An 18801-nucleotide genomic window follows, 5' to 3' on the forward strand; every position below is an offset into this window, starting at 1 on the left:
CAGTACAGTGCTCTATGACACCAACAGAAAGTCTGTTTACTTTGGTATTACCAGTGCTGCAGAGCAAACAACAAATTCAATTGTCAGAAGTAAAAGTTACTTTAAGATCTTCTGAGATATTTCTGCCAGTGTTTTCCTAAATTGGTGCAGATTTAGTCATTCTCTTTGTGACCATGCAAAATGGCCCTTATAGGTCATTCCAACCTGCCCACTTGTTCTGTTTTGTGCTGTATAAAGCAGGAAGCAGAGCAGTAGAACCATTCATACTATACAAAGTTCTGGGCTGTTCAGGGTCTTTATGTTTCAGTGAATCCCAGTGCTCAAACCTAACCTGGTCCTTATGTTGGAGCTGCATAGCACATACATACTGTTCCTCCATTTTTTCCCCTGTTGGTTTTGAGGATCTGCCTTACAGGTTCCCTGACTATTCAGAACAGAACTAGGACTCCAACTTACCAACCAAAACATAATCTGCTGAGGTGCTGAGTTGCTGACACTGCCACTGGAGCAAAACAAGGTCTCACAGCTATCTGCACTTCTCCACTCTGGGCCCTTTGTGCTAAGTAGCCACGTTACCCAGCTCACACCAAACCATACAGAACCATGTTTGCACCACAGAAACTGAGGATCAGCAAACCTTACTTCATCCTCTGGCCTCACAACAATCTGAGGTTTAACAGAAATATGTTAGCACTAAATAAACTCGAACCTGTTAATAAATTTTGAATTATCAAACTTGCTTTAAATGACTTCTTTTTGCATTCTTTTTTCTGTGTTGTATCAACACAGAGGTGTCCACACACAGTCTGCCTATGCCTGGGGCTACTAAACTGTCCTATAACTGAAGAGTTTACTTCCTCAGCTTTTGTATTACTTATGTGCTCTGCACTGAGGGCTACAAAGTGCTGAGGCAGCCTTCAAGGCGCACATTTTCACTGATCCAAACACATGGAATACCACTAGAGCAACTTGATGAATAATCAAGTAGATTAAATGACCTTAATTGCTTGCTTTGACACAACCAGCATTAAACAGCTTTTAAAGGCCATTAGAGGCTATTCATAATCTTTTTATTACAGCAAGTGTCACAAGCTTCCAGCGAGATTTGAGTTCTGTTAAATACAACCCTACAAAATTAATTTGCAAAGCCACTTTTTGGTAGCATTCACATGCACTTTTAGCAAGGAAAGCACTTATCTAAACCTGTTCAACTGAATAGAGAAAACTTCAAACACCGATAGCTCCTTCCTCAACATCTGCCAAGCATAGTGTTTTCCTTTTTCTAGGCGAGAACACCACTGTAAGCAGTAAAAAATTCCTCCAACACAGCCTCAATGCTGCTGCAATACACAGCCACATTTCTGAGTGATCCTGACAGCCACACAGAACTCCTCCTGTGTTGATCAGTAAAGCTACATGGAGACTCAGGCTTTAGTCATTTTCTCACATATGCGATTTTTTGTCACGGGAAAGTGTTAAATACTGAATGATGGGACAGTGCAAAGCTCTCTGGTCAAATATGATCAATTCTTGACTTAAAAATTAATAGGAGAATATATTTTACTTCAGAACAGTTATTTTTATAGGCTTTCTTTTTTCCCCTCCAGGAGTCTTTCAGATCTCATAATTTAATAACAGAACTGGAAAGCGTAATACTTTTAGAAGCGTCTGATCCCGAGGTCCTTTTCCATCCTAGACGGCGCCGCGATTCTAACACCCGGATAATTGTCCCTCCCACTTTCACGGGCATTTTTTTGGAGGTGGAGTGGCGGAGCGATCACACACCCCTACTCGACAGCGTGCCACGGACCACCGCCAAACCCGGGCTGTGCCACCGCGCTTCACCTGTGGAGACACCACCCAGAGCTCCGCCCGGGACGGCCGCCCCTCCCGCCGGCCGTCCCGCGCTCCCGCCTTTCTACCCAGCCTGCTCCGCGCCCAGCGGCTGATGGCGGCGCCGCTCGGGGCGCCGAGGGGTTGAGCCGGGCTCGGGGCTGACTGACGTGTGTTTGTAAACACTGCGAGGCCGTGGGCGGTGCGCCCCGCCCCAGCGTCCCGTGAGGGAAACGCGGCCGGGGAGAGCTGAGGGGCGGGGCGGGCTTTGCTGACAGGATTACGGCACCCTCCCCAGCATCCTGTTGATAGTTGAGGCTCAGGCGCGTTTTCTTGGTTTCTAAAAGCAGTTATTTGAGGCGAGACCATCACACTCGAGCGGGTTTGGGAAGCGAGAAATCGGCTCCCGGAACTACAACGGGGCTGAAGCAGACGCTGCTGGGAAGCGATCCCTACCGCCTCGCGTCAATAACGGCAGACACACGTTCTAAATTGAAAGCATCCCCTCCGCCCTCGGAGGATAATTATTCACAAAGCGGAAGCTCTAAGAACCGACACCACAACAGGGTTTTGCAAAAGCCGCAGCAGCAGCTGCATGGTAACTGGGAATGCAGAACTCTCACTGCTTTCGTGTTCTTCGTTGTGGGATCCTACAACACACCCGACTCCATTTGTGCTGTCAGAATACGTCAGCCTGAAGCCTTACTGTCTAAAACACTGTGGCTTTTTTTTTTTTTTTTTTTTTTTTTTTTAAGTTCACGAAGAGTTCAGACTCTACTGAGCATTTGCTATGCAGACACAGCTGCAGGTATTCGAATAAAATGGCATAACTTGCCATGAAAACTTAAGATAGGCTGTCACTTGTCTAATAGAGAAGCAGCACCATGAAAATACACTGGTCCATTCACCACAGCAATAGAATTTTTACCCTTCCTTTGCTTCAAACTGAACTTTTCTTCTGTTTCCTTCCAGCCATTCTTCCTTCTATGTCACATAGCTCTATGATATGGTATCGTAAATTAATGAAGCAGATCAAGCTGCCAAGGTTCAGCTTATTTGGAACAGATGTTTTTGGCATCTGAAGGTGGAAACTGCCTTGGTACCCCTGTAATACATAGCAGATACAAGCCCTACCAAAACAGTAACACAAGCTGTAGTCAGGATGGCAGAAAAACAACCAAGGAAGTAGGAGTGGAGAGACGAAGACAGAGAAATCAAGTGATAAAATGGTTTACATTAGTCAAAATCAGTGAAGAATTACAGAAATGTGAAACACCTATACAAAACAGCCAAAGGCAAATTAAAACCAACTCCAAGTGTGATTAGCATCAGTAAAATAAGTATACTTTAAAATCTTTTTATAATAGAGCATTCTCGTTTAGATCTGTCATTTCAGAAGAGAAATGAAGATTTTATCAAAATTGGTTTTCTTCTGCTCTGATGTTTGTTTAAAAAAAAAACAAACAAACCAACAGTGCCATTTTCCAAGCCAACAGAAAACCACCAACAAAAGAACAGTGAAAAACAGACATACTGTCCTACATGTCTGCCTTTTCTGAAGTATTTAACCAGTCCCAAAGGATAACTACAGAACTGGAGATTGCAAGAACAGTGTTTGAGTGATTAGCCTCAGAAACACTCTTACACAAAGGTTAAGAAATTGCAATTGCTTTCAGTAGTGAAGGGACAAAATAACATAACATGTCAAAAGTGGTAAGAAAAATCTCATGTTTCATTAACAGACGTTAGTTAGATTCTTATATGGTAGAAAATTGGCTTATGACCTAATTTCACAACCATGTGATTAATAGATACTATATAAAATTTAGGATAACTGCAACATTTGTCATATCTGTATACAGTATTCAACATTATTATTTTTAATAGTGTAGCCAAAGCCTGAAAACCTTAAAGTAGTATATATTTATCCCATTACTAGGTACATACAAACTCTAACAAGAAAGGCTGTCTGGGGAAAAAAAAAAAAAAAAAAAAAAAAAAAAAAAAAAGACAACAACACAAGCCAATTTGTATCTATTAGAAATAATCAAGAATGTTGGGGAGGAAAGATGTCACTTCTGTATTCTCACCTGGGTCACACATCATAACTGCTGTAAAGGTTAATCCCTTAGGGAAAACCAGAACAAAATAGGAGGAGAACAGTTTCCTCCTTTAGATATTGTGAACACCAATACACAGTCACTGGCGTATCAAGAACAGGAGAAAATGAAACTCAGAAAATGAGCTCTCAGCCTTCAGAGCACTGATGAGGGTTAGAGAACAACCAACCAGCAACGTGGTGACCACCCATTACTGACAGACTTCCAAGAAACAGAGGAATAAAATTCTCTCTTCTGTGCGCTCACAGAGACCTCCCATAGTTCAACTACTCTACCTGTTTATATTGCTAATTGAATTTGTGGTTAACATGAGATGACGCTGCTCTATTTGCATTTCATTCTTAGAAAAGGAGCTACGCACAGGCAATGTTCAAATCAGCAAATAAACAACACCCTTTATGAATGGGATCTGAAGTTTCTCACCCGAGTTCCTGTGTGACGTTTATTATACAGCAATTTGCAAAGCAGATACAGCCAAGAGGAACTGCCTGTTTGGGCAAAACTGAGCAGAAGGAGAACATGAAACAATTCACTTAATTGTACAGTTGTTTTACTATTTGATAACTGAGTAAGACGCAAAAATGCATCAGAGAAGATGTGTCAAGCACGTTTCTCCACAAATTAGTAGGACAAAAAAGCTTTCTCAAGAGAGGCCATGGAATGCTAACATAATGAATAATATCAAGTATAGATATTTACAAGTTTTTTTGAGGTAGACTATAGAAATGGAGGGAAAAACTGAAACATGCATCAACTTCATAGCATAGTGTGTTACACAGCATGAAGCTGTTTATACAACCTGAACGCTGCTGAATACAAAACCTTTGCGGTTTGCTACTGAAAACACAAGATGGTAACAGGGCAACCATAACACCTAAATATGCTGAAAAAAATAATAGTTTTCTAACAGGATCCTAAAGACATAAGCAGAACCCCAAGCAGGTGAAATAAATTTGACGTTAGTAGCTTGCAGCTCAAGTATGCTTATTTTCCTCTCTCTCAAGGGCACAAAGTTAAAATTGAAATCAGTCAGCTTTCACACATCATCATCAATTTATCTAATTCAGAATATTTTTTTCAAAACACATCTCCCCTTGAGAGTATTAATTTTAGAACATGCCTGTAAAAAAATCTGCTACAGAAGTCCTACACTGCAGACTGTTCTCTTTTTCTTGTGGTTGGTCAGTGCTGGTAGATGACAATGAAGTTCAGCTAATACGATGCCAGCAACTCAGTGGGTTAATTAGTATGCTGGCAGGATCCAGTGAGTCTCAGTTTACTATTTTATTATCCCCATCACACTACAAAGACAATTTCAACCAAAAACGTCATTAATTTTTGGTCAATAAAACTCCCCCAACTCCACCTTTCCAAGAAAAAACAAAAACAAAACTACCACCCAAAAACATTTAATGAGATTGGTATTATCAGGAATCCAACTGATTACCAATATAAGCACAGTTACAAACTGACCTGTAACCAATAACTGTGAATTTACTTTGCCTCAAACTCCTGCAGAGAGTCTCGGTAATGTTTTTTTTTGTGGTCAGTGGTGGTCTTGCCTGACTGAACAAGGGTGGGTGTTTGTGTGTTTTACTTCCTCTTTTAATAGAAATGCTGATCAAAATACAAAATAAAAGCTTTTTTTTTTTTTCGCTTTTCTTTCTTTTTTTCTTTTTTCATTTCACACTACTCTCAAGAAAAATTGTTGCTTGCTTTCAGGTTGGACATGCTCTGATGGTTGGCATTATGAACTCACTTTGCATTAGTATGTCAATCCCCTTAAAGTACTGCAGTTCTTAGCACATCAGCTCTGAGGCCTTATTTTTTTTTTTTTCAATGGCCCACACATAACCAAAGCACACTTCTGTAATGTCACAAGATTCATACACCCTCATTCTTTCATTTCTCCATTTTGATTACTCAAAAAGGGAAATACAGGTAAAAGCATACTTCCTATAATTAACATCATTAAGTCTTCAAATACACCTAGATAACATTTTCCATTCATAATTTCAACACTTTCTGAAGATCTGACACCCGCGATTCTTTCCATCTTTACATAAACTAAAAACGTAAACGTAGCTCAAAGTCTCACTCATCCATGTTCTTTTTTTGCAAGAAAAGACCCAAAGGCTAATATTTTCAATATGGGAGTGACAGGAATCACTGAGTCAGGCTTTTAGCAAATAACAGCACAAGAGGGGAAGAAAAACACATACCACAAAGTGTACTATTATTCATCACTCATCCATTTTAACTCCTTTATGAGCCAACAGAAGGGCTGAAGTTGGCAAAAAAAAATGCTAGTTAAATATCCAGAAAGCACAACTCAGAGAACAGAAACTGTAATTGAATAAAACAAGATTAGAATGGAGGGAAGGAGAGGAGAGGAGAAAGAATATCCGGACAGCCGAAGTTGTATCTAATCACCATTATTTGTCTTTTCAAGGCCAGATGCATAGTTTAAATAGAAATCTTGCTGTCTTTGAGACCTCATGGTTTCCATGTACCATTAACTGTGTTGTCACGACACTGTACCTTGGAAATCACCTATGTCACGTTCCACAATTAAAAAATATCTGGATAGTAAGAGAATACTGTCCTGTTAACAATACCAGAAAGTAATCAGTTAAAAAAAAAAAAGTACTTAAAAGCAGCATTTTGGAAGCTCATAATTTTAAGTTAAAACGTTAATCTCCAGCTTTCAATGCACAATGGGTTTTTAATTTGTCACAAAGTAGGTACTATTTGTCTAAACATACCATAATATTTGACATAAATATTATATAATATAATAATATAATATAAAATACCATAATAATTTGACGTAATTGTTTAAGTAACTGGATCAGTTTTTTTTTTCCTCATTGCTTTTATGAATGAGTGTGAGATTAAGAAGTATTTCTTGTCAAAGATAAATATTTAGCCAAGAGTTCAATGGTCATATCATTTCCTGCTCTTGCCACTAGTTCCATCCTTACAGCACCTCCCATTGTGCCAGCAAACATTTGCATGAGTGAAAAGCCTGATTAAGAAAATGACAGAAATGGAAGGAAAAAAAAAAAAAAAAAGCATCATTTTGAGGGTGAATTTTTGCAGCCAGGTGAGTTCCCCTATTCAGTTCACCCCACAGACTCACAAACTGTGCTAACAGAGGTAGAGGCCATGCCCACATACAGGAGGGGAGCACAGCAGCTGCGTCAGCAGCGCTGCTGAAATGTGAGCCCTGCCAATCTGCTGCAAACACACATCAGCCTCTCCATTCAGGAGCTGTATTCCTGTTCCCTGAATAGACAGCCTTGTAATAAGCATACGCTCCTGATATGAAAAGCTTACAGGAACACTATGTACACTGACTGCACCATTTTCAGCCTTTGCTCAGAGATCATCTTCTGGCCAGACTCTATGACATTTACTATCTTGAGGAAAAAAAAAAACAACTGTACCTTATTCTCAGATGTGCATTTGCTCTAAACTCAACCTTGAAATAAAATCGTGCAATTCTTTATCTTATGGCCAGACTTAAAAAAAAAAAAAAAAAGAAAGAAAAAGCCATTTCAAAACTACTTCAGATACAAACAACAGCTACCTGACTCACAGCAATGGATAACATTTCTACTGTATGTGAAAAAACATGATGATGTGTGTGCAGCTGCCTTAATGCACAAACCTGACAAAGGGCGTTCTCTTGAGGTATTTGTATTCAAATCTACACTTGTTCAAGCTGACAGTTGAAACCACAGTAACATATTGAATTGGAAGTTTCAGGATGTTAAGAGTCAAAAAAAAAGGTTTTTAACTGTGAGAAAAGATACTGGGATACACTAAATATGTTGCAGTTACCCACAAAGTGATTGAAAAATGACATAAGTATCAGAGCTGCTCTGTGCTGAGTTCAGGTCTGATCAGATGAGCACCCAAAACACCACTGCAATGAACCCAGTCAACCTGAGATTATCATATAATGGAGTTTTTCAAGAAGAGCATCTATACTGGTTTAGTTCCAGGCCCTAATCTTAGCTCACTTAAGCTGGCAAGGTTCTTCCTATCTGAAGATTTCACAGGCTATAAAGATGCTTTACCACTGAGGATGGAGAAAAAGAACAGGAAGACACACTCACTTTAGAGAGGCAGAATATCCTGTCCTAAAAAACAATGACTTCATAAGTCAATAGCTTTAAGATGTCCAATCTCCCCCCCTTTTTTTTTTTTTTTTTTGCAAAATTGGTGAATGCTTTTTTTTTTTTTTACTTAACACATTACAATACAAAGAAAAAATGCTACTTAAAAAGGTAAGCTTGATTTTAAGCTCCATCCTATATACTGTGATTTTTCAGTGCCTCTACTGCATATTCAGAACACATTCACCAAAACATTTTCATTGATACAAATACAACTTGATTGCAAAACCAAACATGATAGTAATGTAACAAAGACAACTTACCACAGTGTGTGCAGTCACATCACTTCAAAGTACATCCTCTTTTAGGGTCAGACAAAATAAGGTCTTTCTGGCACATTTGAAATATTTTCTATGTACACACATTTTATTTAGCACAGATAAAACTAATACATTTGGTAATTGCCTGCAGTTGTATAAATTAGGCATCCAAATATATTTCAAGCATCCCCATATTGTCAAGTCACATATCTTGAAAGACTGGTGCAAGAGCAAAAAAACCCAATACATATGCATTTCTGTTTTCCTTTGTCTGTGAATCTTAAATCCTGAGTCCTATGCTCTATTAAACATTTCAAAATGCTGTATAATATTCAACATTTTTTGAGATTTAGCTAGCCAAGGTCCTGAGTAGCCTGATCCAAACCTGGAGCCAGCCCTATGATGAGCAGCAGATTGGATGAGATGTTTCTCAGAGGTTCCTTCCAACCCACATTCATGCACAATTTTATAAACAGGAAGTGGGAACATTTTATACACAGATGAATGCAGAAACATACCTGCCCTTTTTCCTAAATACTCCAGCCAACCTATAGATAGATTAACAACAAGTATGCATGTGAAGCAAGATTACAAACATCACTGATAGGCGCACATAGGCAGACCTATGTTAAATACACATCAGTTTTCATTTATGCACATGAAAACTACAGGAGGAAGTACTGCTTTATGCTCTAAATCAGAAGGCAAAGATCTGACACCTCTTTCACCTATGAGCTCTGTCTGATTTTAAAAGCATCCTGTTTATCTGTTGAATCCTCAATTTAATGAAAACAGAAGCCTGACTACCCAGAAATTGACTCCTGTAGTGGTGAGGAATCACTCTGGAATTATAGAGGGATGAAATAGGAATTGCTTCTACTGTCAGAAAAGGGAGGAAACAGGCTTGTCATGAGCCAGGTAACCACTTGTACCACAAAAAAAAAGTTTACATCCACCATTCCTCTCTAACTCACATTTCATTCACACATCTCAAACTGAAACTCTACTATTCATTCCTACATTTGCAATTCCTCCTTTGATGTGCCTTCCTTTCTGCCATCCCCTGACCAGTATTTTCAGCAGTGACTCATGAGAACGTGGTTAACATTACACACTGCTGAAACTCTTCTGGGTTGATTTAGAAACCCAGAAAATGTCACTAGTAACAGACGTGGGACTTGAAACGCTCTTGGAAAAAAAAAAAAAGTATCATCCATCTTATAAAAATCTTTCTTACAGACAAGCAATCATGCCTTACAAAAGTTACACTTGAATTTACCCCTGTTTTACCATAGGATAAAAAGAAAGAGAAACAACTTGCATCTACTAAACCTGATGAACTCAGAATAATTGCAGATTTCCTGCATTCCTTTCACATTCTTAAATAACGTGGTTCTGCTCCCTCGTGAACATTTGGTTGCATGATGAAGCCTCATGCAGGTATTTAGAGCTGAAAAATTAAACAGCCATTCAAAACATTAAGAACATAGCACATTGAAATGCTGTCATTTTCTAGAGTAGCCTACTGGAGAGTCTCACATCCTAGTTCTCCTTTACCCCTTCCACTCTCTCTCTGCTGTCTGTAGCTACCTACAGAACTGCTTATCTCACAGCTTAAAGACATTCACAAGAGTTGCTTGAAATAAATTTATCTCAGATGCTGTAGATCACCTTTCCTGATAAAGAAAAAGCACATCAAGTTTTCATATAAGTAAGTTATTTTGCTAAGAGCACAGTAGTTGTTGCTTTAAAAAAAAACAAAAAAAAACACAACAAAACAAACAACTTCTTGCCAAGGCAAAATAAGAAGATATGAGGTTAGTATGAAAATGAATGTATTCTAAGTTCTCTGGCTAATGGTTTGAAATTTAAATTCCAACACAAAACCTGTTCTTGTTTGGATAGAAGCTTCCTAGTTATGTAGTTAATCACATTTCAGAAAGGTTTAAAAGCCACAGTCCTAAGAAAAGCTAACACGACAGTCAGTCCACATTATAAACACAAGAACAACAACAAACCTGTGTGTTTTACAGCTTTTGTTCACCTTTCACTACAAATACACATGGAAAATTCCTTTCTAGTACTTATGTTAGAAATCAATACGTAGCATTGCTAAGAGCCCAATTATTTTGCTTAATTATTCTACGTTTTAATTCGTCTATGTTCTCAATCCATCACTGGAGCAGCAGCGTGACCAATATTTAGTTCTTACATTTGAACACAATCTAGTTCAGCAATTCCCATAGACCCACAGCTGCAGAAAAACTGACTGTGCTGTTATGTGTTTGACAAAAACAGAGGCATTGCTTCTCTAACTGTGAGCAGGAGCAGATATCTGTGACAGACTCACTACTATGCAACCATTCTGCAAATTTAATGGACAACACAAATGATAGTTAAACTCTGTAAGTTTCTGTTAATTGTGTCGACATGCATCATCCAGTACAGTAGTAGCTGTATCACACTACATTCAAATACTATCAGAATAAACATCCTACCAGTATTTTACGTGGTATATTTTTATACCTAAAAATATAATGCATTTGCAGCATAAGTTCACTTCCACAAGAGTGGCATTACAGTATTTTGACTGCTCTTTTTTTTTTTTTTAAAGCACAAGAACCAGGCTGAACAGGCTGACAGGATGGTGATGGACAGAGCTCCTCACTGCAAAGAGCTGTTGCAGCAGAAGGCTCTTCTGCTGATGGTGTTGGCTTCAGAGGTAAACAAGTGATTATACCAAAGGCCAAATCCCTTCCCCTTTTCACAGTGGTGACACTGACAAGATACAATCTGAGAGCAATGAAGTATTTAACTGATAACTCACATCACCAGCCCTACTATTTTCCATGGGCCAAACTGAGTCACTTACACAAGTGACTGCTTAGGATTCAAAACACTGAAAGGTACAGAGCAAAGAGAACATGGACAAAGACATGAGAAATGGCACTTTCAATTGGAGGAAGCTCTAACAAATAATCCTTTCCAGTTTACTTACCAGTTCTCTATGCAACATTTGACAAAAGATATATTAATAAGCTAAGTTAGAACTTTTATATTCCACATACAAAACAATAAGATATTTAAGATCAGCAGCTTCTTATCGCAGGTGAAGAAGCTGAATGCAATGAGGGGAATTTCTCCTTAGAAAGAGGCTGTTCTGATGGATGTCAACGGGAAAACCCGACTGGTCTGAATAATGATCACAACCCAAATGATTATGAAAGTGTGTGGTTTACATGAAAAAAGAAAACTGAAGACTGGGAGTTTCTGCCCTTTTGACAGACATGTACTCAACACCATCACACTAATCTCACAGTTTTTCAGTTAAGAACTTTCCAGATTACTCATATCTAACTGCAAAACTAATTCAGAACTCTAACACTATTCTGTTGAACTTGTTACAAAAAGTACTCCATATTTAATTATTTTCTCTAAAAAAGAACAAATTAAGACACACAGTATGAGAGGCATAATAAAACATGCTATGTATCAGCCTCCATAATATCAACAGCCAAACAACCAAATCATTCAATGAAATGAACAGCGACATCTGATCTAAATTACTCAATTTTTAGAAGGAAATAACACAACCCACTACTTAGTCCATTATTTTAACCATCATTAAGTGCTCCAGTAACCTCTAAATATGCCTTCCATTATGTGCAATATTCCAAATTTGCTCCCAAGCAAAATCACTCAAAGAAAAGCATTCAGGCAGGAAACGTACTTCAAGCTGCAACTGCTACTAGAAAGTTGTTTCTGTTTTAGCCCTTGGAGTTTTAATAAATTCTGATGAACTTTTTTGTTAGTACGAAGTACAAGAAGTAACTGACATTCTGAATAAGTCTGGGACGTACCTACTGGCATTACAGCCAGTAATTGTACAGTCCTGTTGCCAAGAAAATTTTGCACAGTACCTCACAGTTAAGTAAATCCACTCCACACACTTTATTAATGTTAAGGTAACACAACAGAATTTAGATAATTAAAGTTTAATTAGTTGTTCAACAAATTACACGGGATTTCATACTAGAACTTACAGTCATTCTTCATAACTCACAAAACCCTCACAGCAAAACCAAAAAGAACCAAGAACTGCCCCAAAGTCATTATTCAAGTGCTTGATTTTCTTCTTGCTGGTTACCCTGAAAAGTAACACAATAACAATCATTACAGTGTGACATTCAAATACTGAAATATGAAATGTCTGCATTATTTCAACAAGTATTACCAGCACATTCTCCTAATAATTTCTAAGTCTGAAGCAATGGAAAATTATAATCAGTGCTTTTGTACAGGCAGTAGATACAATAAGAACAGCATCTTACACTTCTGATGTATGTGATTTCACTATAGCAAAATACAGAACAACATTAAGCATTACAACAAAATAAACTAGTAAGTGCATTAATCTCAGATTAATCACCTGATCTTCTGGAAGGAAAAAGCAAACGTGCAGTGATGCTTTAAGTTATATCAGTGAAAGAATCACAGATTATAAGTGGAATTGTCTTTCCATAATGTTATTTAAAAAACAAAAAAAAACAAAAAAAACTATGAACACTGAAAACCAAAAATAGAACATGCAGAGTTTTTACTTCAATTAAGAATTGTTATCATTCTTTGACCACACTTAGAGAGGAGCTAAGTGGAGACTAGTCTTCCTCACCCAATAGCTGCTGTATTTTTTAGTAGTTATGTTACTTGCATATACTTTTTTTTTTATATAAAAAACTTCATTTCCTAAAGAATCAAGGCAAGAAATTATGCTGCTTATCAAATCCCAGGAAAGCCATCTCTATTGTGAGAACATCTCAGTAATTTGAGTCCAAGTAAAGGTGTTTTTTAATATCTGGTGCTCAAATACTGTGGAAAAATCCCAAATCCCTGCCCCCTTCCTTTAAAAAAAAAAAATAAATAAACAACAAAAGAACAAAATGCCTATTCAACTACTTTGACTTAACCTTCAATATTGTCAGAGTACATTATAAATACTAGAAAACAAACAAAAAAACCACTGATAACTTATTATCTACTTTGATGGTTTGGGACTTTTTGCACAAAAAAACAAACAATAATTTATATGAAGCTTGGTTAGTACCCTCAATTATAAAGGTGGAAGTTAATAACAGAAGCAGTATTAAAGAAGAACTTCACATTCAGGAAGCTAACTGGATATGTTCAGTAATGCTTCCTTTTGGAGACATCCTGTCAGCAATGTGCTGAAGCTATTTCTATATATTCTTTTCTTCCTGCTTTCTTTCAGCATTTCAACTCTTCTTAACAGCCAGAACTCAAAAAACCACACCATTATACTTGACAAGAATCTTGGAACCCCAGTGTCCCAGCTGCTTGACTCCCTTCACAGTTTCTCTATCGACTTAATTCTCTCCAACAAGAGCAAGCTCTGAAAGCTAACACCACAGGGCAAGACTCCAAAAACAAGACAAAAACCAAACATTGAAGCCACTAAAGAAACAGATGAATTTGAAGTGTTTTTGTTCCTTTATATTTGCTACTTGAAGTTCCTCAACAATGTTTTCAGCCAGCCTACCTGACTAGATATTAAATGGCCTAGAATAAATCAGCTGCTTTACGATTATTAATGTGTAATTTCTCAATAAAGCACCTTCAGCAAGACCCTGCTGCAGAAACAACACTGTGCATGGTCTTTTCCTGGCCCTTATATAATTGCACATATTTAAAAGACATACTCAGTAATTTCTGAAACAATGATACCGACAGAAAAACATAGCACTCCAATGTCTGAAAAGCAGTAGCTATGTTCTTCATCTCCACCCTTCAACAGGAAGCGTAGTACCACACCTTTACAAACAATGGATTTTTAAAGGTTTTTTTTTTTGTGTGTATGTGGTTTTTTTGGTTTTTTGTTTTTTTTTTTTCCCCCCATTTAACACTGTTCCTTTTCAGAAGGAAACCCACTATTTCGTAAAACAACTAAGGACCTTGCATATCTATCTAAAGCCATGGAGTTACACCTTACATCTAAGGCTCAAGTTCAGCTATTAACATGACTTTATGCAAATGACTTAATCATCATTTGAATTTCCCACAGCTACAAAGAACCCCCCAGTCCCATTATCACTGTACCTCAGCAATACACTATAAACACAAAACACAAAAATATTACTGATGATGTGGTGTTCACAGATTGGAACACAGAACAGCTACTGTACTCACAGACAGACTATGCAACTATTTCTCTGCTTCAGGTAGGTTAATCTTCCACCAAAGAACTCCTTGTTCTTAAACTGTTGTCTTTCTTTATCTTTATACAACTAACACTGCATATCTGCCTGATCATTTGTCCATACAATCAGCGTGAATTCAAACATCCCTCCCCCCCCTTGAACGACTTCTCTAATTATCGCTCACACCTAAAAAAGGGTAGAAATAAGCAATCAATTAAGAACAATGTCTGTCTCACCTGTAGAAACTCAGTCCCAGGAATTAAAGTATTGCAGCACTCCAACCTAAACTATACTGTCCTAGAAAAGTGCTGTTTTTGAAGAATTAACTTGAAATTTTCAGCACTGGTATTTGTCTTCTCCTGATCCAGCTTCCAGTAATTCTTCTGAGCCAGTGAATTACTTCCAGAAGCCCAACACGTTCACCTACTAAAATTAAAAGTGAAAACAATTAGGAAGGACACACAAACACACATACACACACACCAAAACCAAAAAAACAAACAAAACAAAAGTAGTGAAAAACAAAATTGAGACAAACACACTACACACATTACATACTTCATATTAGCGAAGGGTTTGGACACACCATGCAGTGCCAATGCAATGTCCTAGGATCTCAGTGTCCCCCTGCACATATTAAAAGACATTTGTAAAAGGTCAGATAACTAAGACACGGAAAGAATTATAATTATTCAGTAACACTTGTGAATAATTGACACCTAAGTAGATAGTAAACGACAAGCATACCTATTTGAGGCTCCTCTGATCTCTCAACTGTGAATGCCTCAGTTACTGATGACACTGCAATAAAAGACATCAGCAGTCGACTGATGGCGTGGTTGCCTCCTTGAGCACAGCACTACTTCTAAGTAGGTTTATGCATCACTTCGTATGGTTATCACTCGAACAGTCAACAGAGAAACATTTTTCTTTTCTAAAATGTTAAAGCATACATGTGTCTGTATACTGCATGACTGAAAACCCTGTTATTTACTAAGGTAGCCAATATTTCACATGTATCAGTTACTTTCTTGTTCCATTCACAGACTTCAGGAAGACAAGTCACTGAACAGAAAGTTTGTTGTGTATACTCTAAGAAACCACTCTTCAAAAAACTCTCCCAGATGCTTCCCTCACAGTGACTGAAGTGATCATCCCCTTTCAGGTAAGGAAACAGAGCATGAATTGAATGATATGAGCTTCTGATAAGCTAAATTAAAAGTGATAGTAAAAGTCAATACAAAACATTTTCAAATGTAAAACATGCAAAAAGAACCCCGTGGTATCACTAACGTGTTATCCGTCTCCACTGATGAGCAATGAGGTGGCATCTCTCGCTCTTCTTTCACAGTGACAATTCTGAAGTCTCCATATTCAGAACAAGCAGCCTCTTTAGACAACCGGTCACCACCATCATACCTGCAAATCCAACCCAAAATTCCAATTTAAATGTATTGTTCTGTAAAGATGTTGTGTTTTGTTTAAACTACCAATACATATTTAACAATGCAAACAAAAAATTGAACAGAAAAGCTTCTAGAAATGATAGCCAAATTATACACTTCAGCATATAGCTGATTTTATTTTCTCATTCCTTATATATTCCCCTCTCAGCTGCAACTTTTTGAGTACTATCAAGAAAATTATTTCATTTGCCACCTTCACATATAAAGAGAATACACTACTAACGTTCCATCAGCTGCTATTAAGCAAGCACTGTCTGACAACGTTCTTTCTTCTTTCACAGTAATTCTTCTCACACCCCCAGGGAGGGAACAGATGGGAGCTTTTGTCAGCGGGTCATAGCTGTCATACCTAGAAACAAAACACAGCTGATGTGGATGCCAGCAATTTAAATGGTACCATTAAACAGAAGAGTATGTTGACAGTCTACTCACAAGTCCAATAAAAACCCAGCAACTTCTGCATCATTTCTGAAATCCAACTTTTCCTTCAGCGTCAGCCATCGGTCAATATGATTTCCAACATAAATCCTGGTTTTCCCTCTCCTCCTATCAAGACTTTGTTTTCTCTTTTTCTTTTCCAAAAAAGACAACACCGGGGGTCTTCCGCACCTCTTTGTTGGCAGCGACATCGTAAACCTAGCAATAAAGAACAGATCGCTTAGGGAGAAAAGGTTATACCTTAACACCGAGAGCCACGGCAGCAGAAGTTGCTCCGAAACATGGGACACGCTTCAATTCTACGAAATTCAGGCCCCAAAGCTCTGCGATCACCCCACGAGCTACGGCGCCCGCCCCTCCTCACGCTTCTCCCGCCCCGCCCCGTGCCCGCAGCCCCCGCTGCTCTCTAAGCGATGCTTGCAGTCGTGCCGCAGCGCGGGGCTCTCCGCAGCCCGGCCTCCCGCCGTCTCCGAGGGGAACGACCGCCCCTCGCGGCCTCTCGAGCCGCCAGCCGGCCTACCACCTTTCCGCTTCCTACCTGCCCTCGCCGCGAGGTGCTTCCCCTCCTCTCAGGGGAGCTGTCCGCCCGCGCACAGCCCGCCGCAGCAGCGCAACTCCCGCCGGAGGTAAACAAGGGACACGTGACCGGCGCCGCGCGCACTGATGACGTACGGCTCTGCTGCGACGAGTCGCGTCGCGTGATGATGACGTAAAGCCCCGCTGTTATGGCGGGCGAGGAGCGGCGCGTGTTGATGACGTACCGCCCGCTGTGAGGGGCGCGTTGGGAAGCGTGCTGGAGTAGCGGTTCTAAGCCTTAAAAATCTCTTCGCGCGGTTAATTACAGATTCTCCTCCTTACAGCAGTATTTAAAGACGCTGATGTTAGAAGTAGTATCCGTAAGATACCAGCGCTGATAGGAATCACGCTGAGCTGGAAGGGACCCGAGAGGATCGAGTCCAACTCCCTGCCCCACACGGAACCGCCCCAAAGCACGCAGGAGGCGCTTCCCATCCTACACAGCTACGAGGGATCACTTTTAATTTGGCTCCAGTGACAGTTTTGTATTGGTTGGGGTTTCCATGACTGGTAACCAACCGCAGGACAGCCCCGTCACACCGCATCAGCGTTACCACAGCTGAGCAGATGGTCCTCTGGAAAAATCAACACTCATTAACACAACACAGCTTTAAACATTCATTGCATAAGTCCAGTACGAGGGTCACATGTGCTTCTTCCATGCAACAATTCCCAGCATAAATTGCAAGACACCTTGTGAACAACCAGTCTTGGGAACAAAGCCAGGACCGTCCCCTCAGCTGCCTGTTTGACTTTGGAAAGGGAAATGCTAAATAAATCCTACTAAAACCAAAATGAAACCTATTCCATTTGAAAATTGATTTAGAATCAATTGATTAGATCTCTCGCAAATAGCAAAACTTCTCCGTGATGAGTATATATAAAGATAATCTCTTCTATTTTGCACTTTTCATTTAAAAAAACATTCAAAATTTCCTCCTCTGTCACCATTACTTCTGTAAAATACATATTTGGTGATGATGCTCCCAAATGTGGCTATTTAAAAGGCTTTTTAATAATTACCTCCTTCACAAATACAGTTATTGTCTTTATAAATGGATTCATATTCCAAATAACAGAAGTGTGTTAACTATTAACAGACATTGTAGGCTTTTAAGTTCCCGTTTATCTTGAAATCACAAAGCTGCTTGGAGAAGCAACAAGGTACTAATGCCTTTTACTTCCACCCAGTAATTCTGAAACAAAATCAGCTATGTAGTGACTCGCATTTCTAGCTAACTTAGTAAGTTAAGCAAGTTACTGCTCTTAAGCACACTTGTAAAGCTGCACGTCTATGTTCTCAACCATGAATTAAGCAGATAACATTTTCAAAGCTTTTATGAAGGAACGTATCTCACCATGTATAGTATATCTGTTCCTCTCACTAAGGAGGTCTGCTAGCAGCATTAATTTCTCACGCTCCACCTGATTCTGGCCGTGTGACAGACACAGAAAAGGAATGCTTTTAATCCTAGCAATATTTATATTAATGTCGATTTTACCACTCGGATGTCTGTGTCAGTAAGCTTTGTGTTTTGCCCCTGACCTGTCTCACATAAGTCCTTTAAGAAACGTGCATTCCGAGTACAATGAAGTGTATGTTACAAAACAGCAGCAGCTGCCACTTAGGAATGAAATTTCAATATTCCAGACTCAGCAAAAGTTAAGGTTGATTTTCATCTAAAGCAGTGCAGAGAAATCTAGGTGCA

At 39.0% G+C, this 18801-nt stretch overlaps 1 protein-coding gene across 3 annotated transcripts; it reads right to left on the reverse strand.

Moving 5' to 3' along the window:
* Nucleotides 1-12318: 12318 nt before the first annotated feature.
* Nucleotides 12319-17207, reverse strand: LOC146543062 (uncharacterized). 3 transcript variants are annotated; one of them, XM_085240100.1, is made up of 8 exons: nucleotides 17055-17207; nucleotides 16511-16714; nucleotides 16302-16427; nucleotides 15906-16031; nucleotides 15360-15413; nucleotides 15171-15239; nucleotides 14849-15038; nucleotides 12319-12545 (listed from the first exon to the last, which is right to left on the reverse strand). In XM_085240100.1, the coding sequence occupies exons 2-5, from the start codon at nucleotides 16705-16707 to the stop codon at nucleotides 15398-15400; spliced, it is 465 nt and encodes a 154-aa protein (XP_085096226.1). In that variant the 5' UTR covers nucleotides 16708-16714; nucleotides 17055-17207; the 3' UTR covers nucleotides 12319-12545; nucleotides 14849-15038; nucleotides 15171-15239; nucleotides 15360-15397. The 3 variants fall into 3 exon arrangements, with proteins under 3 accessions (XP_085096226.1, XP_085096224.1, XP_085096225.1); XM_085240098.1 differs by having other exon boundaries at nucleotides 15360-15546; XM_085240099.1 differs by lacking the exon at nucleotides 15360-15413.
* Between the last annotated feature and the right edge of the window lie 1594 nt (nucleotides 17208-18801).

Source organism: Meleagris gallopavo, chromosome 20, assembly GCF_905368555.1.
Source record: "Meleagris gallopavo chromosome 20, MGAL_WU_HG_1.1, whole genome shotgun sequence".
NCBI classification, from domain to species: domain Eukaryota; kingdom Metazoa; phylum Chordata; class Aves; order Galliformes; family Phasianidae; genus Meleagris; species Meleagris gallopavo.